Here is a 26,483-nt window from a genome sequence, read left to right on the forward strand (position 1 = left end):
CATATATAAAACCAATGTTTCTCTAGTAAATGAAAACACTGACCACTAACTAGCAAAGAATAAAACGAAGGTGACAGAACAAATAAATTTTTTGTAAAATACGCAATTAGAAACCCAGATGGAAAGATGGTATATGTTTCACAGAAGAATAGTCATCACGATCTGAATTGTAATGTTCCTTTGGCTGACCGGATGAGTCAGCATGTGTCAAATGCACAGATTTTGTAAATATTTACATTTTGTAATCTTAGAAAATATTTACTCACTGCTTTACTTCTGTGCCCAAGTGCAGGCACTACACAACAGCACATTATTTCTTTTTTAGTATTTGATAATTGGGAAAAATCAAATCTCCAAAATTCATCTACTGTAGTTCTAAGGACTCTGGTGGTGGTTATTCTCTCACCACACTGAGCCATTTTCTTACAGTATCTCCTAGTGAGGAAATATTCCTTTAGTATTTCTTGAGCATTTACCTTTTATAACATTTTCATAAGGAACCTAATGAAACATTGTATGATAATCTAACATACTGTAAGTACAAAACTGGGTAGAAAACAAAGACTATTTTTCAGTGGTTACCATTTTTGTAGGAGGATGTATTGAATGAAAGATGACTGTGGTCTACCATAGGCCTGATATGATCTAATATTCTCATCAGTGATGGAACAGGGAGAATGCATATTATATTTGTAAGTGATACCAAACAGATGCAGCATAGCAAGTGAATTCAAAATGGTCAAAATAGATTAGAGTAAATGTTGGTAAAAAGAAAGACAAAATTCAGCAGGGAATGTGAGACTGACTAAACCACTTCACAGATACAAAATGAGGCTAGTATCAGTTCTGAATATGACCACAAACAGAATGAGCGCCAACAGCGTCATGCTGCTACGAAGTCATACTTCATAGGAGGATGTATAACTGACAGGATAGCAACAGAGCTTTAAGTTAGACATGAGGAATATCTTTTTTGGTGCTAGATAGCAAAGTACAAAAGCAGCGTCCCTGGAGAGGTTTTGGGTTCTTCATCACGACAGATGTTTAAGAAAAGGTTTGACAGACGTTTTCCAGCAAATGGACTAGATAACCTCTTGTGGCTCTCTGCTGACCCAAACCACAGAGGCTGACCTTCAGCTTGTATAACTCACTATCATTGTCTCTTTCAAAACAGCTTCTTCTTAGTCTTGAGTTTCTTTAAGTTTCACTGATCTTTCAGTTGTTGAAATGAGGAGATATTGCAGTGGCTATTACATTAGTACAATACTAAGACAGAGTCAGCAAAATCTAACACCTGTAAGAAGTTTTAAAAATTGGATATATTTTATTTAAAAACCTTGATTCACTTTGCTTAGAACTTCATCTCTATTTTGAACCTAATTTAATTGGTTTTGGACAGATGGTTGAGGTATATCCAAGCAAAGTCATAAATGGTATGTTTCCCATACCTAAAAAACTTTTTGTAACTGCTTCAACAATTAAGCACTTCTGTGGTCTGAACTAGGAAAACTGCATGGAGCCCTAACACTGTTGTACTGTTCCTTTTAAAAGCCATTTTAAAACAATGAGATTATACTCTTCAGTGAAACCTGTTTCTACATGATAAAAGGAAAACACCATCTGTATTTGTGCACCATGGGAAGAGAGTTTCTATAAAAACGTTATCATGTAACCAGGTTATTAAAGAAGGCACAGCACATATACACAAAAGGCTGAACAAGTTCCACATGTAAACTTACCCTTGATGTTTCTACTGTTCAGTTTCTTGACCTTGCAACCTTAATATCCTTCTCATATAGCATTACAGAGATGGATCTCCTTGCTCCAAAGGAAGGGGTGGCTGGAGTTCCCATTAGGATATGTGGATATCTTCCTTTCTTCTCCTTCAGATTCTGACTTAGTAGCATGAGGCAGAGTTGACAGATATTACAGATTTGTTTAATGATACACATGTTAATACCTGAACTGACAGGGATGAGGCTTGGCTTTAATTTGAAATTTAGGGGTTTTGCAGTAACATATCGTCATCTCATATGTGATTGGCTTTTTGCAGTCATCCTAAGTTTTCCTGCAGCACTAATGGTTCTCCAATTTATTTCCTTGACTGGTTTTATCTATTTTGGATTATTTTTTCCAATCAGATTTACTAATCCAGAGTTTTTCAAACTGAAATATCAATTAGTTAAAAATCAAGGTTATTAGTTACTTTTGTATTACTTCTTGTCCCCTTTGCCACAAAAGTATCTGTAATAGATTTCTTCAACCATAGAGCTCAGGAGCACTGGAAAAGTAAGTAAAAATAAATAAACAAACAACCCCCACCCACAATTTATAAATAGAACAGAATGTTACTTTGAATCACAGAAGCAACAGTACTTACACAGTCTTCTTAATGAATGACAAAACAAACAAAAAACAACTGACATCTTGTTTGCTCTTCATTTTATTCTGCTTCTGTAGCACACTCAATTGGTGTGATAGATGACTACTTCAAGGTATTTCAGAGAGCTGTTTTATAGTCTAGCCACATGAGCATTAAAGACATGGGTGTGAATCTTGATGAAGTCAGAAAACTCGTCAGTCCAGTGGAAAACTATTAAACACCTAGGTGCTAACCTACGCTAGTACACTGGACAGAAATCTAAAAAAATTAATACATATTGTATTATCTTTCTAATCACAGCAAATAAAATTATGGTCAGATATCTTAACATATAATGCCAAAGGACACAGCATTATTTCTGAGGTGATTGAATCCTTATTTCTACATAAAGCATGCATGTGCTATTTATTTGAAAAGCTTCCAGGAACAGCATAGCAGAACAGAATTACCACAAGAAATTGGAAAGGTAATAATTATATATATATATTTATATATATATATAAAATTATAAAATCATCCACAAAAATGTAGATGCCAGAGAACTGTACTTCTGGATAGAAAATGTTAAGATTTTTTGTTTTGTGTTTTGTTTTGTTTTGTTTTGTTTTTGTTGTTGCCTTTTTTTTTTTTTTTAGTTTCTTAGTCTGCATTTTTAAATATTAAAAAGTTCTTTGAATGTTACTTAGGGATATACTGACAGCAATGTGCTGGCTTTAGGAATAGAGTCAAAATATGAATACAGTATATTTCACCTTAAGGTCACTGCAAAAAACTTAAACATCACTACTATTCTTGTTTTGTACTGAAAAGGGAAACATGTTGTGATATGTTGGAAAATGTCCTATCTCCATGAAACTTAAAAATGCTTTCCAGACTGGTAAACGTCAAGCAAGCTGCTACAGCTTGTAGTGACATTGTAGCTATGTTGGTCTCAAAATACATTTTTTGCTAGAGTGATGGACAACTTTTTCTGACCTGAGCAAATATGGAAAGCTTGGCTGTTCTTCTCCATCTATTTCTCTATGTCTAAGAAGAGACACTGTCACCTTCATCGGAACTTTTGTTTATCGGTCTTCTCTTATTGATAGCTTCTTTGTAATTTATAATTGGAAACTTGGAGATCCCAAGCTTCAACACAAATTTAGCTTTCCTGAGTGGGAGATTTACAGGGTCTCACTAGAAGGCAGGAAGTGTCATCAGATGTAGGCAGTGACAAGGGACATTCTTTCTTAACTCAGCAGTCCACATCTCCCAGGAGAGAGCTCTCCACAATTTCTTACATCTTGAGCAGTACAGATACAATAATGCATGTCACTTACATGTTTCCAAATAATGTGTATTTCTGTTTACATATTTTCAACTTTCTCATGACGTGATTAGGAAGAGGCCAAAGGAAAATTCTACATAAGGCTGTATTCTTCCATTTAGTCTTCACTAGGCACTCTGCAAATACCAGAGAGGTGCTACCTTTGCCCTAGAGAGGTTATAGCCTGTGGAAACAGACTCATTGCTCCTACGTGAAGAGCACCCACTCCATTGCACACAGGTTAGAAATTAACTTCAGCATAGCACACATTAACAAAGTCCTCACAAAGCATGAGCAGGCTCAGTGGATGAAACCTGTACTTTATCAATATGGAAAATCAAGATACTATTTAAAACTCATTTTCAATAGAGTAGAAAAAACAACAGCTCAAATCAAGTGTAAGTATCCATGGTAATGCTTACTGTGTAGTCACATTTGACATCTGACTTCATCTTTTTTTTAAAATGAGTATTATAACTTAAAATTTTTGAAGAAATGATGATGTCATTTGTGAACTAACTCACAAACTGGGTGGGGAGGGCAAAAAAAAGTAATTTTGAAATAATACCTTAGGGAATGGGCCTGAAAATACTTTACCTGCAAGAGACACGTTACTTCACCAGTTGTCAGAACTACTGCACCCAACCAACCATTCTGAAAAAGAAGGTTGTAACACTTCTAATTCTCCCTCCCCAACGAAGATCTCATCTTAAACAGTGTAATGAGCAGAGTTTCCTCACAGAAAAACTGTTCCTAATTCAATGACTGACGCAAAATGGAGAACAAAATTTACTGAACTTCTTTCTGACTTGGCGATGCAATGCACACGGTGAAGGGCTGCAATGGAGCAAGTGTCAGCCGCGCCGTGCGGGCTCCTCCTGGGAGGAACACAACGCAGGACACCCCGCCATCTTTCGAAGGAACAACGCCGGGAATGGCCGGGCGAGCAGCGGGGTGCGCAGGGAGCTGCTCCTCCGGTGTGAGCCCTCCCGTGCTCCATTCCAGCAGACACCTCGCACACACGGCTCGGCCTCACGCCGGCCTGAGGCTGCGCTCACGCCAGCCCGCCGCAAGCAGCGTCACCCGCGACAGTCAGCGTCCCGCGACACGGGGAGGCGCCCGAAACACAGACACGCGTGGACGCTGCCTTCGTGGCACTAAGACTCTGCGGAGTTCGGCGGGCACCGACCACCTGCATCGGGCTGCTCCCCGGCCGCCGTGTCCCGGCCAGGGGACACCCCCGCACCCCCAGCCCCGACCCAGCGGAGAGTGCGCGCTCCCACCACCTCCCAGCCCCCGCCAGTCACGTGGCGGGAGGGGGCGGTGCGGCTGTCACGTGAGCGCGGGGCGGGCGGCCGCGCTGGTGGGGAAGATGGCGGCGGAAAGGGAGCCCCCGCCGCTGGCCGAGGCGCGGCCCGCCGACTTCGAGGAGCTGGAGGACGGCGAGGATCTCTTCACCAGCACCGTGTCCACGCTGGAGGTGAGAGTCTGCCCGCCATCGCGGGCCCCGGACCCCGCGGTCGAGCCGCTGCCCGCCGGGCCCTCCTGTCATCGCCAGGCCGCCGGTGCTATGCTGGTGACTGGGGCCCCCGCACCCCGCCGGCCCTGGCTGGCCCGGCCCGTGCTCCTGCCCCGCCGCCTGGTTCTGTTCCAGCAGCGGCGGCTCCTCGCCGCTTGCTCCCGGCGGGCGAGTGGCCTCGGCCCCGCGGGGGCTCGGTGCTTCCTCTCCTGCCAAAAGACAGCGAAAACTCTTTCGCCACCTGCCGCTTTGACAGGTCGCCATTCTCCCTCGCCTTGCCCGCCTCTCGTACTGCCGAGGTCATAAATATTTCCACTCTTCCCTGTCACACAACGCCAGTTTCGCCCGTTCTCACCCCTTAGACTTTGCGTGCATTAATAACAACCCATCTTCTTTGTTCGTCCCCTTTCCGAGGTTTCACCCTCTTCCAGTTTGTAAAAAAACTTGTAAAAACTTACTCCTCTCTAAGCCTTCTGTGGCCGAGCGGGCGCAGTGCTGGGCTGCGGTGGCTCCGGGGGCCGGGCCCGGAGGGGCGGCTGAGGGCCGCGGGCTGTGGGTGCGGGCCGGGCGCTGTGCAGCCTGCAGCCGTTCGGAGAGATCGGACCTGGGAGGTTCTGGAAACTCGTGGTGGATACTTTTCTAAACCCTACTTGCTTTCCGTGTCAAGGGTCCAATACAAAACAAACAAACAAAAACCACAGGAGAACTGAATGCGTAAACAGGTCCTTGTCCTGAAAAATGCTTACTTGTTCATTCATTATAATGGGAGCTTTTTACCCTCAGTTGTTGTGGTCATGTTTCACCTGCATGTTTTGCCAATATCTCCTGGAAGAACTTTGTTCTTTCTGTACACACTTGCCCATTTAATAAGAAAATTGTTCCAGTTCCTCTTTTCCTGAAGAGTTTCCTGTCCCTGACCTTTACAGTAATAGGATCAGTGTATGTTTCTTTGTTTTACTCCGGCTGTTGCCGATCCTTAACAAAAAAAGGCCAGTGTACTAAGAGGCTCTTAAACATATTTTGAATTCACTTGCCTTCTCCCAAGTCACTTTATATTTTTTTCTTTTTATAGATGCATAATCTGTGCATTGGTAGAAAATATCTGTGGAAAATGATGTGGAGGAACAGCAAATTATGTGGACCTGCAGCTGACAAGAACTGTTATCAATAGACCTCTCTGCATCTGTGTGTGATGCAGTGTGTATTACTGGAGTCTTGTTCTGTGTGCTGAGAAAGACTGCAGTATAACATAAATGATGTCTTTACTGATATGGTCTAGAATTAAAGCTGCTAGAGATATGATAGATTTCATGTTGAAATCACATTTACAATCAGATGTCCTCATCTTAGTTATTAAAAAGTTACTGAAAACTATTGCGATTTGGCTGACAGTTCTGTTGTGCTGCGTGATTTTTGTAGACAGTCTATTTGAAATAAAGTAGGTCAGTAGAAAGGGCAAACTCCTTTGCTTAAAGAGAAGCTTTGAAAAGCTTTGTTGATAAAGATATTTTTGGCATCTAATCAGCTACAGCATTTAGGGAAAAGCCTTAATCTTGTGATTTTCCTGCAAATTTCGAAGGAGGAGATAATGAAAACAGACTTTGAACTTCTCGCTAGCTTGAATGTAGATCATTTAACTCAAGTGTATAGGGCACTTTAGTCTAGAAAAGAGTGATTATCTCATAGTGTGTACATACTTAAACTTCTATCTTGGGTGTTATTTTAATCCTGTAAATATTAATGAAATAATTGTTTCTAAATGTCAGTGGTAGTTCTGTAGTAACAACAGAATGGCATTGTTCTTCTCATAGTTGATCATGTATCTGTTTGCTGATACTGGAGGAGAGAGCATGACAAGGGACAGTGAGGTCCAAAGCAAACTTACGTGAAGGCTACGATACTTTGAAAGGGTTCCTGACTGGTTTATTTTGGAGCTGTCCATTTTCATTTTGCGTGATTAATTTCAGCCCCTCTCTTATTTTTTTTCTTGCTTTCATTATCTTTGCAGCTCACAAAAGGTGTGCTGTTCCTTTCTCATCTATGATTGGTTGTGCAGTAGGGAAGCTATAAGTTTTCTAATACATCTTCCACATAGCTTCCATGTTAAAAAAGTCTCCATTTAGAAAACACATGCTTATTCATCTAAGTTTCTTCTGCCAAAATATAAATTTAGTGTATGTTATGAATAGCAAATATGAAGTATTTAAATGCAGGAGGCTTACTGACTTCAGTTGCATATCTCTATAATCAAACTGAGAATATTGTTTGTTTCAAGTTGAATTCTCTGATGTGAAGAAAAATAAGCTGAAGTTTTAAATCTCTTTGTGCACATACTAAAATTTAATCTATTAAACTGAACCATCTTAGTTCTAGAACATAAAGCATTAAAAGATAACACCGAGCTGTAACACCTGGCATTTCTGGGCTGCAATGGGAACATGTTTTAGGTCTTGAAAAGGTGGTGGGTGGCAGAGAATGAGAACTCTTCCCTTTCTGTGAACTGAAGACATCTATGAATTCCAGGCACTGGTTTGCACAGCAGCTTGACTGAGCTGGGGGATTACTTATTTCCTTGTTGGATATCCACAGTGCCTAAGAGTAATAGAATTATTATTGAGTTTTCATTGTGCCAATCATATCATAATGTCTTGAGGACTGTCTCCATTGAATTCATGGTCACTGGGTGGTCTGTAGCTGCCAGAGTTGCTTTCATCAATGCGAACAGCCAGACTGAATCAGACAGATGGTCTAAGCCAAGATAGCATTTACAGTTATACTCAATAGTAGGTGCTGTGTGAATATTACTGATGGTTAAATATATGTGCTGGTAATCACCTGTAGTGTTCTTCCAACTACCAGGTTTTTGTAGCTCAAGGACTTCCTAACCCCCAGTAGCATTACAGGATTAATTATTTTCCATGCACTTATCTACTTGCTACATTTCCAAGTGCCTTTGTTGTTTGGTTTTGTTTGTTTTTAATAAAGGTCTGTGATATGCACAAGAAGTTCTGGAAGTTAACTGTGCATTATGAGAAGAATCATCCTCTGTTACAATTTCGTAATCAACAGGTTACTAATTTCCTGTTTATGTCTTCTGCCACTTTTAGTAGAGACCACAAACAACTGTATGAAAGTCACTTTTGGCAAGATATATGAGAAAAGCATATGTTAGATTTTCTGAAAAATGTTAAGCTTAGCATAACTCTTGTTTCATCATTTCCTTCTTCTTTCTCCTTGCCCTGATGTCTTTCTCTTTGTCTGTCTGTTACACCACTTCTTGCTTCATTTTCCCTAAACTTCTCACCTATTTTTGTATTGCTAATTTTTGTCTTTTGTAAAGCAGGTGCCATGTGAACATGCAGCTAAGCTGCCACTTACTAATTTCAACCGGTGTTTATATTTCTGGGGATTTCTTGTAATGGAAGAACTCATGGAGGCAGTTGAAAACAATGAGTAAGCAGTAGATGTGGTAATCCAGTAAGGACTGTCATTTAGGACAGGATGTGTGTATGGTCTCATTGCCAGTTTATCAGTTCATGTCAAAGATCTGCAATATGCATTTGGTTTTGGCACAGAAGGCAAAACATTAGATAGGCTTAGAAACTCAGCTGTCTTTGATGATAGCCGTTGAATTTAACAGCGACAATTATAGAGGAACCAGTAAAGACCCCCTTGGAATATCTGAGAGGAAAATATTAAGTCCTTCAACACTGTACTATACCTTCGCAGAACACTATGCCTGTATGCAAGATTAATTGGTGTAATTCTGCTGTAAATGTATGTCTTGTTCCTTGGTGTAAAATCCAGGCTGTAATGGAAGCATGTAAGCATTTGTTCTTGTGTGATTGCTTGTGTCCACTTTCTGCTGAAAATATTACTGATCTACTGTTGAGTGTATTCTCTCTGCCCATGCTGTATTCTGTGAGCTTCTGTAGCCCTGTTTCAATGACCTGGGTTAACTTGAACCACTAGCATAGCATGGTGGTCAGCTTTTGTCAGACTACTGTGTTCTGACGAAGGAGGCTAGAAGGGGTTCAGACAAGTAGTTGAACTGGTTTAGGGGGAACCCTAATATGAAGAGAAGGGAGAAGGTCCACACATCTAGGGCTATAATTTCAGCCTCCAGAAAATGTGAGAACCTCTTCTTATTTCTTCATAAGTCAAAGCTATAAAATACTTAGTTATTGCCACCAAACATAATGCATAATAGAAGATGAGGAAGTTGAGCTTTTTATTACCATTGTACATTGGAATGGGCCCACAGGCCTCTCACCAGAAACTTGTTTTCTAGAAAATGTGTAAAGCAGGATCCTGAATGTCCTGGCCATTGGGTGTCTCAGTTGTTGAGATGATTTAGCTGATGTTCTTTCAGCTGAGGGGTCACTCAGAAATTTCACAGGCATTAACCTTTCAGGAAATTGACATGTTTGTGAATCCTTACCATCAAGGTAAAAATTTCTAAATAGCTATGCTGTCTGTATGTGTCTGGGCTGTGAGATTTTTTTGTTAGTCTTGTCTTCCATTTATTGTCTGATACTCGGATTTTCACTACACTAATTACTAACTCATCTGACAGCCATTTTAATCACCGTCTTATCTGTACTCTGTACAGATAAAAAACCAGAGCTGGGGTACTGTCTTCTGGCTTGCATCTCTAGTAGGGTATAAATGAAATAGCTTAATATGTTAATAGTTGTTTGAGTGCATGGGTGCTTTTTTTTGAGAGGCTGAATAGCACTCTCTGACCCATTGACTGTGTAAAATAATCAGATCATTAGGAAATGTTGACTGTAGTTTCTGATACGTTCAGGTCTGTGGCTTTTTGGGTTTTCATAGTTTCCTAAGACTGTGTTGGTTTTGAAAATAACTTGAAGATAACAAACTAAACTTTGTCGCAAAACTCCTAAACAAAATCTGGTGCTGTGTTCAGGCCATGAATAATTTTTAAGAGGTTTCTACATGTTGTCTTCTTCATGGAAAGTTTCAGTTGTTTGTGAGGGTATTCAGCCCCATCCTTAATTTATCTTGTCTGAGAATGACAGCTGTTTAAAAATACCAAAGAGCTACTGCAAGATTAATAGGCCTTATTCAGCTCTCAGTTTGTTGCAATTTAACCCCAGTTGGCAGCTGAGCACCATGCAGCCTCTCACTCCTCCCCAGCTAGATGGAAGAAAGAATCACAAAGGGTAAAAGTGAGTAAACTTGTGAGTTGAGATGGAGACAATAGGTAAAGCAAAAGCTGTATGCGCAAGCAAGGCAGAATAATGAGTTCATTCACTGCAGGCAGGTGTCCACCCATCTCCAGGAAAGCTGGGCTCCATTATGTGTAATGGTTACTTGGAAAGACAAATGCCATAACTTCAAACATCTCTGCTTTTGTTCTTCTTTCCCCAGCTTTATATGCTGAGCATGGTGTCATATGCATGAAACATCCCTTTGGTCATTTGGGGTCAGCTATCCTGGCTGTGTCCCCTCCCAGCTTTTGCATCCCCAGCCTTCTTGCTGGCAGGGCACTGACAAGGAAGGAAGGCCTTTATGCTGTCTAAGCACTGCTCAACAATAACTAAAACATCTCTGTGTTGTCAGTACTGTTTTAGCCACAAATCCTAACCATGGAACTACACAAGCCTTTATGAAGAAAATCTAACTCAGTCCTAACCAAAACCAGTACAGAGGTGAAAGAGCATTTTGAAGGAAAGACATTCTACCTGTAAATCATCCACAAAACTAAACTTTGTGTCCACTGTTCTTAAACCCAGAACTTGATATTTATAATAAAGATGATTTTATTGTATCTTTACATAACAAATAACACACAGAGGTAAATTAAGAAACACAAACTACATTCCATTCTGCATCTGTGGTAGTGTGTGGTCCCCACTATGTCCTAACATCAGATCTATCAAAATGTAAGTGGCTTACTGCTTGAAGTTGAGTAGCAGCAAAACTGGTTTGGAAGAAGTATCTGTAATGTTTTAAAGAAGAATTGCTTTTGCTGATGAAACTTTGAATTGCTTTGAACCTCACAGGGAAGTCAAGCATTTCTGTGCTCTGCTGTTATAGCTGAAGTACAAGATCTTGAACTTGCAGCTTTATGCAGCACTACCTGAAGAGACAGACTATTTCTTCTGGAATATGCTACTTCTGCAATCATGTAAAATTGTTGACTATCACATGTGACACATTCTATCTATACTGTCATTTGTAGAATAATGAAGCATGTCAGGTGGTGAGGTTTCTTAAATTTCCTATTTAATTTAATCTAAATTAGTTGCAAGTATTGTGATACAACTTAAGGAACATGCTTCACAAAATGAACAAATACACCTTTATTACGGCAGAACACTCTGTCTGCTGTGTGATCATTTTGACATTGGTTTAGTATGAGAAGTGTACATCTGACTAGTGGATTGGTTCTTTGTAAGGTTATAAGCTCTGCTACCGACATCCAGTGCCTGAGTGCTTCAGCTTTGACTTTCTTTGCAGGCTCCAGGGCGAAATCCAATAAGCAGTTTGAGAGGATGCTTCTTCCGTTGTTCATCACTATGGTTTGCTTATTGCTTTCCCCATGCTATATGTGAGCTTTTCAGAGAGTGCCAGCCTTTGGCAAAGGGAAGGTGATAAAACCTCTTCCGTCATTTGGATGGAGCGGTTCCTTGTCGCAACCATAATCTGGTTTAGAGGAATGTGAATTTTCTGGTATTCTTGTATAATGTTTGCTTTCATCTTCCTTCTGTCTTCAGCAGGGAAAAACTTTTAAGCAGATTGAAAGAGTCTTGATTTCATGTGGCCTCTGAAAAACTATTTTGTACTCTGTCTGAATTTGTATTGTAGGATATTTACTGTTTCTTGCTTGATTCCTCTGTACCACAATTTCAGGTGACTGAGGTCTGGATAGATGTGGGGGCCAGGATCTTGCTTTGTGCTGCCTGAAGTAAATCAGTAATGCTGTACTCCATGTCAGGACATACATTATTGTTGGAGGACCATCCATAAGGAAGGCCTTTCTCTTAGAACTGTTGCTTCTGCTACATTTATGAATATGAAAATACAATCTGGACAGACTTTTTCAGTAGCTTTTCAGTATTTTTCAGTCTTTTAAAAAAATCTTTTGTAGCCTGTGACATTTGGTGAAGTGTAGTGTGAAACATTTACTGGTTTCAGTTCTATTTCTGAATTTATGACAACTCTGTGTAAAAACTAGGAACCAAGTAGTGACACAGCTTACAGATGCTCATTTTAAAGTGCATGAATAAATGAATAAATATGCTATTGTTGAAAACTCCTTAGCTAGCTGTCTAGGATGAAGTTGTAAGAAGTGAGTCTTGGAAATTTTCTAGTATTATGGCATAGTTGATACTTACTGAACAAGGATTTTCTAACTGAAGCATGGATCTTCAGTTAGGGGTGTGTTTATTGTATGAGTAAGCTATACATTTGGTAGCTCAGTTTCAATATTGCTTTAATTTTCCTGAGTGTCTTCAAGTATTTCTCTTGTTCACAGGACAAGCTCTAGTCTTCAGTCGGTTAAAATAAATGTATCTCTGTCAAGCCTAACTGTAGTACAGTACACTGTGACCCACTGTGGCAGTGATCCCCAAATTTAACCGGCTGCAAAGTTATCAAAATTTCTTGTGGCTGCATGCAGTTTTGAATTGCTTGGATGGCATTAATTCATTCTTTTGATCTTTGAAAAAATGGTTTAGAGCACTTGGAAGCTTCTTCATTAATAATTTTCTATGTACAGATCTGAATTGAAACCCATGCCTTTCCAAAAGGAACTTAATCAAATTACATTCAGCAATACTAATAAACTTATTCTGGATACTTATGTAGCAGCTTTTGTTTCATATTAATTAAACCTAAGGAAATGGTTGACTTTTTTTTCTCTCTGACAAAGAAATGAAAAGAGCTGTTGCCTAGCTCATATCCTTTATTCATTGTTACCATGCTGGGAGTAGGAAATGGAAATAGCTGACAGAGTTTCCTTTTGGTACATCTTGCCTTGTTTCTTTGCAATGAAAGAATGTTTGTTGCAGTAATTCTTATATACTGACACATGGCAACTGATTTGCTGATTTCACTGTTCTTTTTTTAAACAGTCAAGTCCTTCATCTCCAGAGCCAGCAAGTCTTCCTGCAGAAGACCTCAGCACAAACTCCAATGGTCCAAAGCCAGCAGAAATCATGCTAGATGATGACAGAGAAGACCTCTTTGCTGGTAATTGCTATTTTCTTCTTACGTGTCTGCATAAACTTTTTTGCTCTTGGACTGAAAGAAATGTGCTTTCCTGGAAAGGAGGGTAAAAACCTTTTAAGCAGTTTGATAGACAGTTTTTTTCCTGTGGTAATATATGATGTTATTTACGTTTGTTTACTAAATACAAATTTCTCAGTGGTGTGTACTATCAGTGCTTAGTGTGGCAGCGTTAGCCCATTAGTAACATATTCTGCTGATAGTAATAATAGTATTTATCATTAGGTAATTAGCAATATTCAAATCTGTTTGTGTGTAAAAACTTGACTTAAGTTGCCTCCTTGTTTTCTACTTAATAACCGTATATAAGCTGTCCCAGTCTTTTTTCCATTTATAAAGAGTGATAGGTCAGATTTTATTGCAAGCTGGAGGGTATTTCCTTTTTGTATGTCTCTCTTGTTATTATGAAAAGGTAACAGACTGGAATACAGGAAGAGTCCTGTGATTTTACTAGTGCATGATTCTGTCTCTGATACTTTACAGTACTGCATGTTTTGGAGAAAGATGTGTGAAAGTTCTGATAATCAGTCAATAGACAACACATTTCTAATGCTTGATTAATCAGTCACTACTTTGGTGTTGGTTTTTGACTACCCTAACATGGTTTATGGTTGCTGTCAGTTACAGGTGTAGGAGCATTAACTATTCAAGAAAGGAGGTGTAGTATTATGTACATGGAAACACTGTTCTGAATGCTGCTTCTCAATACTAATGCTTTTCCGATTACTACATATTGAGTGAGTCAGTTGGCAGTCTGTATTGAATGGAGTCCTCCTCTCATCTTCATTGATTCTCTGGTGTGATCATTCAAAAAGAAACTTTATAGCCTTTAGTTCTGGACCCTTTTGTATACATACCTATATACATGTACTCATTACCTTCATTCCGAATTTACTAAATTTCTATTTGCCTATATTTGAAATTATATTCGTTCATGACACTGTTAGAATTTATTGACTCGTTTACTAACTCTCTGAAAATGTTTTAAGAGAAAAAAATAATAAAGAATAGAGGGGTAATCTTACTTTTTTTGTATTTGTATAATATTAGCTGATCTTACGAGTTAGAAAGACGAGCAGTGATTTAGCAATGAAGCTTTCTAGTACTAGTGATTTGGTTATTTAGCTTCAGTGTATAAAGCCTGTTTTTTATAACCATAGAGCCATCTGGAATGGATATTTTAGGAAAGCCACTTCTTATTTGGATAATATTATGAACAAAAGTGTCTGGAGTAAATATTGAGGGGAACCATACAGGAGGAACAAATGTTAGCAACCAGATTGTTTCAACTGAAATGAATGCCGTGAGGAAAACACACAGAACTGATTGAATGAGTTTGAGTTTTGCCATGGAAGATTGTCCTGTTTTTGGTTAAAACATGGCCAGTTCTGTTAGTGGATTTTCCTTTCAGCTAAGTTCCTCTAAGTGACCGCATTTTTGTGAAGTTGTCTGCATGTTTTTCAGACAGTGTCAACTCCAGAGCTGGTAATACCCAGTGTTTATAGTTTTGATGATCTAAAGGTAGGGATGGTGTGCAGGAAAGGCCCGTGATTATGCTTATTGCTATAGCAGCCAAGATCAGTGATAGACCTCCTATTTCCTGCAAGTGAAGGGTCGTAAAACGGTCATACTTGCAGGGAAGGGGCAGATACAACAGGTGATGCAAATTGACCAATGTAGTGTTCCATGCCATACCGTTGTGCATACACAGTTTAAAGTTCAGGGGTTGTGAGGCTCTCACTCTCTTGGTCCATGGTCGGCTTCTGATGAGAACCCTGCCTGTTGCCCTACCCGCGATCCTGATCCTGGTTCCAGTTCCCGCATTCGTGATCCAATTCCCGTCTACCATTGGAAGCAGTCCAGGACTTTCAGGTGTCTCCCTGCAGCTGCTGGCCCAGTGCCAGCCCTGCCCCCCCCCCCCCCCACTGCAGGATCAGCTGGCAGATTCCATGTTAGTTTTGTATATTTTGCATTATTCCCCTTGTTATTAGTATTATAAGTAAAGGTGTTTTAATTTTCCAACTTGTAACTCTCCCTCCTCCTCCTTTTCCCTTTTCATTGTTGGGGAGTGTGGGAGTAAACAGAGAGCATCTGCCACTCTTTATTGTTGCCCTGCAATAAATGGTGACAAAGATGTTTTCTTAAATGCATGTAGCACTGAACTGAAAGCATGTAACATACTGCATGTCTAACACAACTAAGACTGGTCTTTAAAAGGTCAATTTATACACAGTCTGAAGCTAGTACAAACTCTCACACAGGGAAAAAAGCAAGAGTGATTTATGGAACCTAAGACAGAATATGACATCTTTCATAGTAGCCTGTTCTAAGTAGGAAGTTTGCATGATACAGTTGTACCCTAGTGATGAACTTCTGTCTTTGTATCGCTGCCAGCAGAGACATTCTCAAAAACAACATCTGATTTGTGTTCCAGTGCTGTGCTCTCACAAGTGTAACTATTTTTTTCTTTCTTAGGACTATTTTGCTAGACAATTATGTTAATTCATCTGATTAACTTTCTGGTACTGATTTTCAATGAATAGAAACAATGTGAGAAGGCAACATGAAATATCTATTTTCTTACTTCCAACATGATTGCATAAGCCTGGGTTTCTATGAAAGCAGGAATTAATTTAAAAGTGAGTGTGATGGGCTTTTTTTCTTCAACATGTTGAAATCCCAAAGAAACCTATCTTGGTCCAGCTTACAGAGACGTTTAACTGGAGAGGAAGAGAATGAAGTTCCACAGCTTTGTAACTTACATTCTTCCTTCATATTGAATTATTAGACACTATAAAATCCAGGTAAAGGAAATCCTATGGGTACCTCTTGAAAGGAGGGACTCTGACACTTTGGGGGCATAAGCTATTTTAGTTTTGTAGATTTATTTGTAAACAATGTGATAGTATACCTCTCTAGCTATTGTAGGCTTGATAGATCCTTTTCATATTCCATATAATAATGCAACCTAGTAGTAAATGAGGTGAGCGAAAACAAATTTTATTTCCTGTACTGTTTTAATGTAGTTCAGAACTTGTGATTTTGTTTTTGTTTTGTTTTTAGGCTTTTTTGACTGTACTTAAGATGTCTTTGCTGTTGTATTTCTGCAGCAGCTACAGGATAGTATTCGCAATAAAATGTTTTAGATATTCATTACCTTGTCTCTGGTGACTCGTAAGTGCTTTGAATGAACTATTGAAACTGGATTTCAAAGGTGAAAGTAAATAAGTTTTCCAGCTGTCATTAGAGACCAGTAAATTTTGCTGCTGCATTCATTAGTATTGTGGTTCTTTGTTCTCTAAGAAACCAAACTGTCTTGCTAAACATACTTAAGCAATTTCACCCTTAGAATAAAAGTCAATGTGTTGATTATTTGGCCAAAAAGAATTACTTTACTTTACCTTGTAGAGTTCTTACTTGTGGAGACCATAATGGTCTGTGCTCTAAATCAGGTAATATGAAGAGTATCTTGAGGGGCCTTGGGGTATGTCTTAAAACCTGTCTGCCAATAAGCTTCTATGGTGGAGTGAAGACCTATATATTGGATCAGTCTGCCAAAATGTTGGCGTAAGGTTCTGTATATAGCTGCAGAAATGTGCCATGGACTGGCTGTGCAGGACATAGCTGTCTGTGCCTTCTGCCTCTAGTGCTTATAGATTATGAGCAGGGCTCTGAAGTTACATCAGTGCTCTGTCACCATTTTCCAAAAATGGAAAATTGAAATTTTTCTTCTCCCTTAGTCTGGTAAACGATTGTTCTCTTCTTTTTCTTTTTTTTTTTTCTTTTTACCCCAGTTCTGAAAGGTGTTTGGGAATGGATCATTTGCAAGTATCTAGCTACTGTGTCCTGGGGGAAAGTCAGTGTGTTGGGGGCAGTAATGTTTGGGCTTTTTGGATATTTATTTTTCTTCAGGTCATGATAGACTTGTCTTAGGCTTTTTTCCTGGGAGTTGATACAGAAAAGGAGATGCTAATTCTGTGGACCTAGCAAGACATGTACTTTAAGCCCAGCTGAACAGCAGAAGTTTCTAGCTGATGGTGTCTATCAGGCTCTTACCATGTGGTGTGTCTGATCAGAAGAGTTCAGTGCAGATGCTTTACTGCTTTTAAGAAGCTGCTTGTTCAGTACTAGGTCTCTTCCGCAAGAAACAAGTGCACAAAAGCACGTGAACCTACAGTTTTAAAATCAGGCAGCCTTGCTAGTGGATGACTGCTCTGTTAAAACTATTTCTGTTCTCATTAAGGTTATTCTTAGTACTCTTGGTATAACAGTAAGGGTTATGGTCTACAACTTAGCTGTAGTAGTTCTTGCAATCAGTTTTGTTAGGATATCTGCCTCTGATGTACCAATACACCTGGAGAAGCCTTTTTTTTAATAACTTGTCCTCTGTTCTGGACAAGAGTTTCTGCTTCAGTTTACTTACATGTTTATGTGATCACCTAAGTAAATTTACAAAGATTATAAGCCAATTTAAATGCTTGAACCATGACAGATTTTTAGAGATGTGACCAGTAAAAATAACAAGTGAGCTGCTAGTGAGGAATTGCAAACCTGTGCTTTCTAAGATGATTTTTCACAAATACTGGTGGTGAAAAGTAAAGAAACGTGCTGTCCAATGCTGAGATTGAGCGCCATGCTTGAGTTCTGATAAATTTTGGTGTAGTTGGCTGTAGAATGTTTATTAAGCATAAATAGTTGTCTTCTGTAGCAGGATGAGATGATTTTGTGTTCTTTTGGAGCTAAGCATCTTGACAGTGACCCATAATAAAGACTGTTTATGGATTGAAAATTAGGTATTTATGTGTAGAAGTCTTAAAGCCTTAGATTACTGGGACTGCTTAATATGTGCTGATAACTGCCATGGCTCATGTGAGTGTTGGATTTCAGTGTTTTTCTCCTAAAAGTCAGGCAGAGCAGTTGCCTCTTTTTATGCAAGAAAAGCTTATGCATATGAGACCTTCTAGGAAAGCAAGACATCTAAATTTCATTTTTCATGTAATACTAATACATAATATTAAAAAAAAAAAAAAAAAAAAAGACAAACGCCCAAAAAACACAGAAGCGCAATCTAATACCTAAGTTTTCAGGGTGAATCTAATATGAATAAATCAAGCAAATATTTCTGAAAGTGTAATACTTTCTACTCTGAAACCTACCAAATTTGTCTTTCCCTGAACACAAACAAAACACAAAATGAACAGACGAAAAATCCCACAAAACAAACAAACAAACAACCCCACAAACAGAAGGATTGTTAGTGGAACCTTTTAATCTAGACCATGTCATCTGGTTTCTCAAAGTGAAAACATGCATGTAGAAACATAAATGCCAGAGTTCATCAGAACAAATCTGTTACTTGAGAAATAGATCTTCAGCTTATGTAGTGCTCCAAGATTGCTTTCCTGAAATTAGCTAGAAAGAGCCTCCTGCTACACAGAGCAAATGTTTTTGTTGTTGTTTTTTTTTTTCTTTCAGAATCTTTTAATACTTGTGTTTTAAACAAAAAGTACAACCACCTTGTTTCTGTCCTGCTCTCCCTCTCCCCTCACCCTGTTCTTCTGTCTTTTCCATTTCACTCTTATGGTTTTATGTAATGCCTGGGATGCATGCACACTTGGGGATGAGATGTAACAGGAGGGAAGATGGCATAAATGCTCCTTTCTTCTTCATAAAAGAACTGACTTGCTACTATCAAACAAACACATACATTTTGTTTCATTAGGGAAAGTAGAAAAGGAGGACTAGTCGGCAACACCTTTAAAAATTTGTTCATGTCCAATCAAACCAGAGTTACACAGCATTAGAAATGCTGGTGTGGATGAAGTCTAATGTTGCTGGTCTTGCTGAAAGGAAGCCTTTACAACTGCTTGTTCCTTCCACTTTCTTTTTTCCAGAAATAGTGCACCAGCTTAGCAGTAGCTTCAGCTATGTGCTGAACCATAACAGGGGGGGAACCATTGTTGGAGTTCATGTGATACACAACCTAGATCAGTTCATGATACTAATGGGGGTATGGACACAAGTCTGAAGAAGAGGAGTCCTGGGCAGGAGTGTGTTTCTGTTTCATGTGATTGCAGTTCTGGTTTGTTACATTGAATTCACGCCTTTTTAATGAAATCAGACATTTACACTGACAGGCATATTTTCTCAGCTGATGTGAGAAGTTGTTATGCTTTGGATTGTTTCATGACTTGTTTTGTAAGTCTGTCTAAAATTTGAAGGTACAGAAAAGGATTTACTGGAGATTAAGGGTTTGTTTCTCAAACACACATGCTTGAATATAGCAGATGATGGAAACAGGAAGTGAAATGGCTTTCTTTTATTTTTTATGTTTTGTATTATATATATTGCATATATAGCATGTTATATATGAACATATAATTTTTCTCTGTTAAATGTTTCCGTGAAATCGTCATTTATGTAATGTTTAACATGTAACGTGTTGAATGCTGTTAGCCACCAAAGGAGAGAACTACCTCTATTCCGTGTTTAAATGTTGTTCTGTCAATCTTAAAGCGTTTTTTGGAACTGCCTCAGCATGACTTCCCACCTGATCTGCGGGTTTGAATTAAATGCAGCATCCTTCCTGAGGCATTTGAGGGCAGGAAGCACCAGCAGGATTCTTCAGAAAGATTTAGCAGTAACAATAAAGCAATGGTAGGAAAATATTTTCAAATAAAACTTTTAGATAATCTCTTTTCATACTAAAAATGGAAAATATAAAAAGGTGTTTGCTTTTAAGTTGAGTTTGAAAATACTGTGGAAATCTGTGATTTGAAATTAGTAAGAGCACAGCCAACAGGTTGAGGGAAGTGATCATTCCCCTCTGCTTAGCTGTTGATGAGGCCACACCTGGAGTGCTGAGTCCAGGTCTGAGCTACCCAATATAAGAGACACATGGACACACTGGAATGAGTCTAGTGCAGGCCCGTGAATATGATTAAGGACATTAAGTGTGCGACGTATGCACAGAGACTGCGAGCACTGGGGCTGTCAAGCCTGGAGATCACCTGGCTCAGGTGAGAATCTTATAATGTGTGTAAATAACTAATGGGAGTAAAGGGAAAAGAGAGAACTAGACTTGTCAGTGGTGCCCACTGGCAGGACAAGAGGCAGTGGGCACAAACTGAAATACAGGCAATAGGTGAGAAAAAATCAAGATGTTTTTGGCTGTGTGTGTTTGTTTGTTTTTTAAATAGTGAAGGTGGTCAAGCACTGGCACAGGTTGTCCAAGGAGGAGGTGGATTCTCCATCCCTGGAGATGCTCAAAACCCATCTGGATGTGGTCCTCAGCAGTGTCCTGTACCTGACCCTGCTTGAGCAAAGGGGTTAGAGTAGGTGATCTGCAGAGGTCCTTTCCAAGCTCAGCAATTCTGTGATATACTCCAAAACAAAGTAATGATAGCAAATGCCAGCCTCAAGCCAGAATGAACATTTGCTTCAAACCAGGCTAAGGCATAGTGACCTTGAAGTTGTCTTTTTTTTTAAAATTTATTTAGAGCCTCAGTATCAAACAAAATTTAGGCACACAGTCATTTGCATCCCTGAAATTCCTAGGTGTGGTTTTGTTCATTTATGAAAAAAAAAACCAAGGGTTGGCAAAAAAAAGTGTTAGAGAAGAATGGGAAACAAATTAACTAACAGACTAACTCTTTAAGTGGCAACAGGGATAAAGCTGAATGATTTTGATACATAGGTTATGAAAGATCATTATTACTTTTTGCAGTAATAAATGATATGCTTTATTGGATGCTATTTTCCAGGTCTGTTTTTAAGTTGCTAGCAGATCCTATGCATGACAAAAATAAGATTTTTTTATTATCATTATTTTTACTCACAGTTTAACTATTATATTTCACAATTCTAAAGTAGATCTTACTTATAAAACTCTTAACTGTTCAGAGTATATTATATTATATGTTCAGTAAGGAGTATATTATATGCACCAGGCTTTAAAAAGTTTGGAGGAAAGATGGTGTGTTTCCTTTCGAAAACAGAGTGGTTCATGTAGACAGAAGTTGCAAGCACAGCTCTTTTCCAAATTGCACAGTAAACCTTTTTGGTAACTTTGTATAATTCCGAGTGGATCTGGTTTTACTGCCTTTTTTTCCTTTTTGTTGTACGGATGCTAGTTTGTAACAAGAGTTGAGATCAGTTGGGAAGTCAGTTGTGGTATCAAATCACTGTTCCGTGGTCAATGTTATCTTTTATGGAACTAGAATTCGTGAAAATGCAGTTAGTGAGAACCACAGCATTAGTTATTTAAACTAGAACAGGAACTTCTCTATGCCCAGGAAGTGGTCAAAACCAGTTAGTAGAGGAAAGCATGTGGGACTTGTAGAGTAGAGATTTACATCCTCTTTAAAGATAGATGACTTGTCTACAGCCTGAGGAACGTATTCCTTTTCTAGTGAATTGTTTTAAGCCCCAAAGAGACTGAAGACAGTGACTAAAGTTAGTCATACTAGTCAGAATGTCTCATCTGCTAATATTTCTATTTTACAGGTTGTGGGATTTTGGCAGGGAAGGGGGTGTATTATGGTTGTGTAACTTTGTTTAACACATAGTTTGGTCTGTTCAGTTATAAGCCTATACAACTATATTTCCTGTTGTTCAGAGTGCAAACACTAAAATTTGTTCAGGTGCTGAAAAAGAGCTGCTTATGTGGTTAAAAAAAAATCATTAGTTTTCACAACATTTCATGCAGCCTTATCATTTGTAACTACTTTAAAAGACTTTTTACCTAACAGTATACTAAAAAAAATAAAAAAAAAAAAAAAAAATAATCTTACTTTAACCCATTATATACTAGAAGCTTGAATACCACATCTAATTGTAGCTACATATTGAAATAAATTATCTGGCACAAATGGATACTATTTATAGATAAACTTATTAAACTTGTGTATTGTTATGCTTTAGTGTGCATTTTTGTTATCTTTGTTATCTTTGCAGTTCTTTGCTAACTCAAACTGTTTATCTAGAAGCAACAGAAGAAGTTTCATTGGACAGTCCAGAGAGGGATCCAATACTTTCGCCAGAACCTACTCCTGCAATCACTCCTGTAACACCTACTACACTAGTAGCTCCCAGAATGGAATCAAAAAGCATAACAGCTCCGGTGATTTTTGATCGATCCAGAGAAGAGGTACACAGTAAACTTGTAAATTATGGAAATACCTTCTTTTTATTTTCAAGTTTTTTCTTCTTTTAAAATTACAATTCTTACATGTTGTGTTATGGCATCATCCTTTTCTAAGAAGAGATAGATAAAAGAAAACTTATTCTGTTTATTTTGCATGCAAAGTTTAGTATTAATTTGACTTACGAAAATACCATAACAATTCATTACTTAGGTGAGTATGTTGGAGATCTGTAGTGTTAGAAGTAAGACGCTCCATTCCTTCAGAACAGATATTGTTAAAGTGTATGTAGAAGCAAGCTGTGAACTTGATACAGGAGAAATATTAATGCTGTATGTTAGGAAATAGACTCCCTTAGCTTAATTTTTACTAGCGAGTTACAGGTTTCAACTTGTATTTCTGAAGCTATTGTTAATGGGGAAGTGGAGGAAGCAGTTGTTAGCATTATGCTGCATGCTAAGAAACAGAAGAGGCTAATGGTAGTTTTAGCATTGCTATTTAGATTTTGTGTTCCCTTCAAAGCCTGGGCATTGCCAAATGCCATTCATTCTGCAGTGTTCTCTTAACAGACAGTGCTTCTGCTATATGAGTTTGCAAACAAAACTTACAGGTGACTGAGTGATGATGGTTGCTTTCCCCAATACCACAAGATGGCATTTTATTCTGATTTTCCACCCGTCAGCCCTGATACACTGTCTGTTTTGCCATGGTGTTTCTTAAGATCTCTGTGTCAAAGTTAACATATATTGTATGAAAGATTATGAAATTCTGCATTATTAGAGTTCAGGCAAGTGTCAAAAAATTTTCTATCTGTTACTTTTCCAAAGCTCTTCTGCTACAGATACCATTAATAAAAAGGAATATCTGTCATTTGATTAGGAGCATGCAGAGATATCACAAATGAGAGTGGTTTTTGAACTGTAATATCTACTGGCATAGGAGGAGGTACTATGAACACACCTCTTAGATAAATATGTACTAAAATTTCTGAGGCAAACAAGTCCTGAGAAAGGGCTGCCTTATTAAAAACTTTTGCAAGAAAGCTTAAAACTAAAATCACAAAATTATTTAGGTTGGAAAATATCTTTAAGATCATTGAGTCAATCTATAAACTTGACACTGCCAAGTCTATCACATCAGCTTTTTTGCAGTGACACTCCATGTTAGAAGTCATGTTCACTTAATGTTAGATGATGGGTCTGGAAGGGCTTTTTTGTTATACAAACTTTATGACTTTTCCTCCTCCTTCCTCTGTACCATTATCCTTTTAACCATACATAGTATTAATGTACATTACCTTGTTAAATGTGGCATGTCTTTTTCCCAGATTGAAGAGGAAGCAAATGGAGATTTGTTTGATATAGAAATCAATGTATCAGACCCAGAGAAAGTTGGTAAGTTTCTTGAGCCTAGTAAGTCAGATGATAGACTATCTTATCCCTTGAAGACTATGCTGAGATTTTAGTATGACTTCCTATGCAGTTATCTCTTGGCAGTTTTTAGTATGTAAATGGAAAGCTATTTAATGTGTATTTTGGAGGGGAAAAAAAAAAGTAAAAGTGTGTGGAGGGATTAAAATAACTTGCCCTACGATAATAATCTTAATTTTCTTACAGGGGATGGCATGAACGCTTATATGGCATACAGAGTAACAACAAAGGTATCTGCAAATATTTGTTGCATCAGTTAACTTTGTATTGTAGCTGAGTAGATGGATCAGTAATTCATAACAATTTTTTTTTTTTAAGACATCACTTTCCATGTTCCACAAAAATGAATTCTCTGTTAAAAGAAGATTCAGTGATTTTCTTGGCTTGCACAGCAAGTTAACAACAAAATACATGCATATTGGTTACATTGTGCCTCCAGCTCCAGAAAAAAGTATTGTAGGTAAGTGTAGTTCCTGTAAGGTTGAATTTAAGCATGTCATTTAAGCGCTGTAATACAAATTAAGTATTGTAATACCTGTTGGACTTGTAAAAGAAATAATTCTCTGCACAAATATTACTTACTGCTTATTAAGTGGTCCAAACTATTAAATATTCTTCATGTTCTGTATTTTAAAAAGTTCACACTAAATTGGAAAGATAAGTACTGGCCTCCTCCTAACTCAGACCAGCATTGATAATAAGAGGAACATTTGTCTTAATACATGGCCTTCTGTTTCTTCTCTGTTATTGTTTCTTCAGTGTTGCCCTTTAAGAGCTGATTAGTCTATCAAAACAAAGATGTTAAATGAAAGTTTATTTTCTTTAACTGCTGTTATTAGTTGCCTGCGATATACAAAGCTTCATGAGTACTCCACCTCTGTAATACTTCTGTTTCTTTTAGTCATGGTGAATGCTAAATCTCTAGTTCATTCCTCAGTTCTTATTTGGAAAACATTTCTGAGTGATATTAGTCTTTGTGAATGCCTTGAAGGATCAGATCCTTTATCCATGAACAAAGCAGCATTCCTCATGCATTGAAGCAACTTCAGTTTTGTGAGTTGCAAGCAGCAGAGATTCAAAATAACTGAACACTTAAAACAGTAAAGCTTGTTCAAGTCTTTTGGCTTACCCATATAAATAAGAGATTTTACTGTAGAACTCTGATATGTAGGGAATGGCAGGAGGTGTTTTTTCAGTAGTTTAGTCTGTAAAGCGAATCAGAGCAGCAGCTTTTCATATAATAGGCAGACTGAGTAGATGTAGGCTGCAGAAAGCTTGGGAAAATCCTGCTTTAATTCTGTGGAAAAGCACTGCATTTTTCAGTCTGTAAAACTGAAAATCTGATCCCAATTTTTGTTGGTTCTTGAAAGTGACCAGTTTTCATATAACAAAAGTTTAATTACAAATGCCAACAGGCCTTATAAAGATGGAGTGAGGTTTCTAGTAATTTCCTTTGGATGAGATAACATTTAAGACACCCATGACAGTGTGCAAGTACATGGAAATTTAGTATTTGCATCGCAGTCAAATTCATCTAAGACAAAGCTTGGACTGGATTTGAGGTACCACTTGAACAAAACCAGCATAAATATTGATACACCTGGTAGTGTGTAAGATGGTGGGACTTAGTACAGTGTAAGCAAGCACTTACTGTAACTTCAGATCCTTGTAAAGAGACTTTGTTGAGCTACAGGTAATTTGGGAAAACTCACAGACTTCCTCAGACATTTTACAAAGAGCCTGAAACTCCCGCTTTAAACTCAAACTTCAGTGCTCAATGGTGTTTAGTTCTGTCCAAAAATATGTAGTCCATACATTGCTAATTCTGGAGAAAAGAAGGGATTCTAGGCTGATTTAAAATGAGGCATCTTAAAGCAGTGAACTAGCAAAATAGCTCAAAATGAGATGACATATTCTGTTTACATCACACAGGCTTGTTTTTAAAGTCTTAAAATGATACATCATACATTCAGTGTTAAGTAGTGTGTCTTGTACAAAAGTCCTTAGTCTGTTCATTCTGTTACATTATTGATAACACCTGGAATTTTAAGCTCCAACTTTGGTGACAAATGGGAGGGGCTGGCATTCTAGACCTTAGCCACAAATTCAAGTGTTTGATTACTGACTGTGGAACAGCAGGATAAGACGGAGTCAGTGGTGAGCTGGAGTTGGACATTCATCCAAACTGCCTCACTGCTTATGTATGTGTGTTGAAAAATCATGTTTTCTGTTTTTAAGAAAATAACCTATTAAGTCATGGGTCCTTTCCTGGGAAGGGTTAGAGTGCATGGGCTACAGGAGCTGCCTTTATGTTTGCATTTAAATAGGCTTACGTTAGCGGGGAAAGAAACCTGACACAGTATCTAGACAAAACTGTCAGTATCACAAGTTAGGAATTCTTTTTGTTCATAATTTGATTACATATTTAGTTTTTTCCCTATGAACT

At 38.3% G+C, this 26,483-nt stretch overlaps 1 protein-coding gene across 3 annotated transcripts in view; it reads left to right on the forward strand.

Moving 5' to 3' along the window:
- The first annotated feature begins 5,046 nt into the window (after positions 1-5,046).
- Positions 5,047-26,483, forward strand: part of SNX2 (sorting nexin 2) — a 34,610-nt gene continuing 13,173 nt past the window's right edge. For all 3 annotated transcript variants that reach the window (XM_080362971.1, XM_080362972.1, XM_080362973.1), the window contains exons 1-6: positions 5,047-5,169; positions 13,311-13,428; positions 22,449-22,612; positions 23,935-24,001; positions 24,224-24,267; positions 24,356-24,497. In XM_080362971.1, the coding sequence (XP_080219097.1) occupies positions 5,062-5,169; positions 13,311-13,428; positions 22,449-22,612; positions 23,935-24,001; positions 24,224-24,267; positions 24,356-24,497 (643 nt within the window). In that variant the 5' untranslated portion in view covers positions 5,047-5,061. The remainder of the gene's footprint in view (positions 5,170-13,310; positions 13,429-22,448; positions 22,613-23,934; positions 24,002-24,223; positions 24,268-24,355; positions 24,498-26,483) is intronic.

This window comes from Nesoenas mayeri, assembly GCF_963082525.1.
Source record: "Nesoenas mayeri genome assembly, chromosome: Z".
Taxonomy (NCBI): domain Eukaryota; kingdom Metazoa; phylum Chordata; class Aves; order Columbiformes; family Columbidae; genus Nesoenas; species Nesoenas mayeri.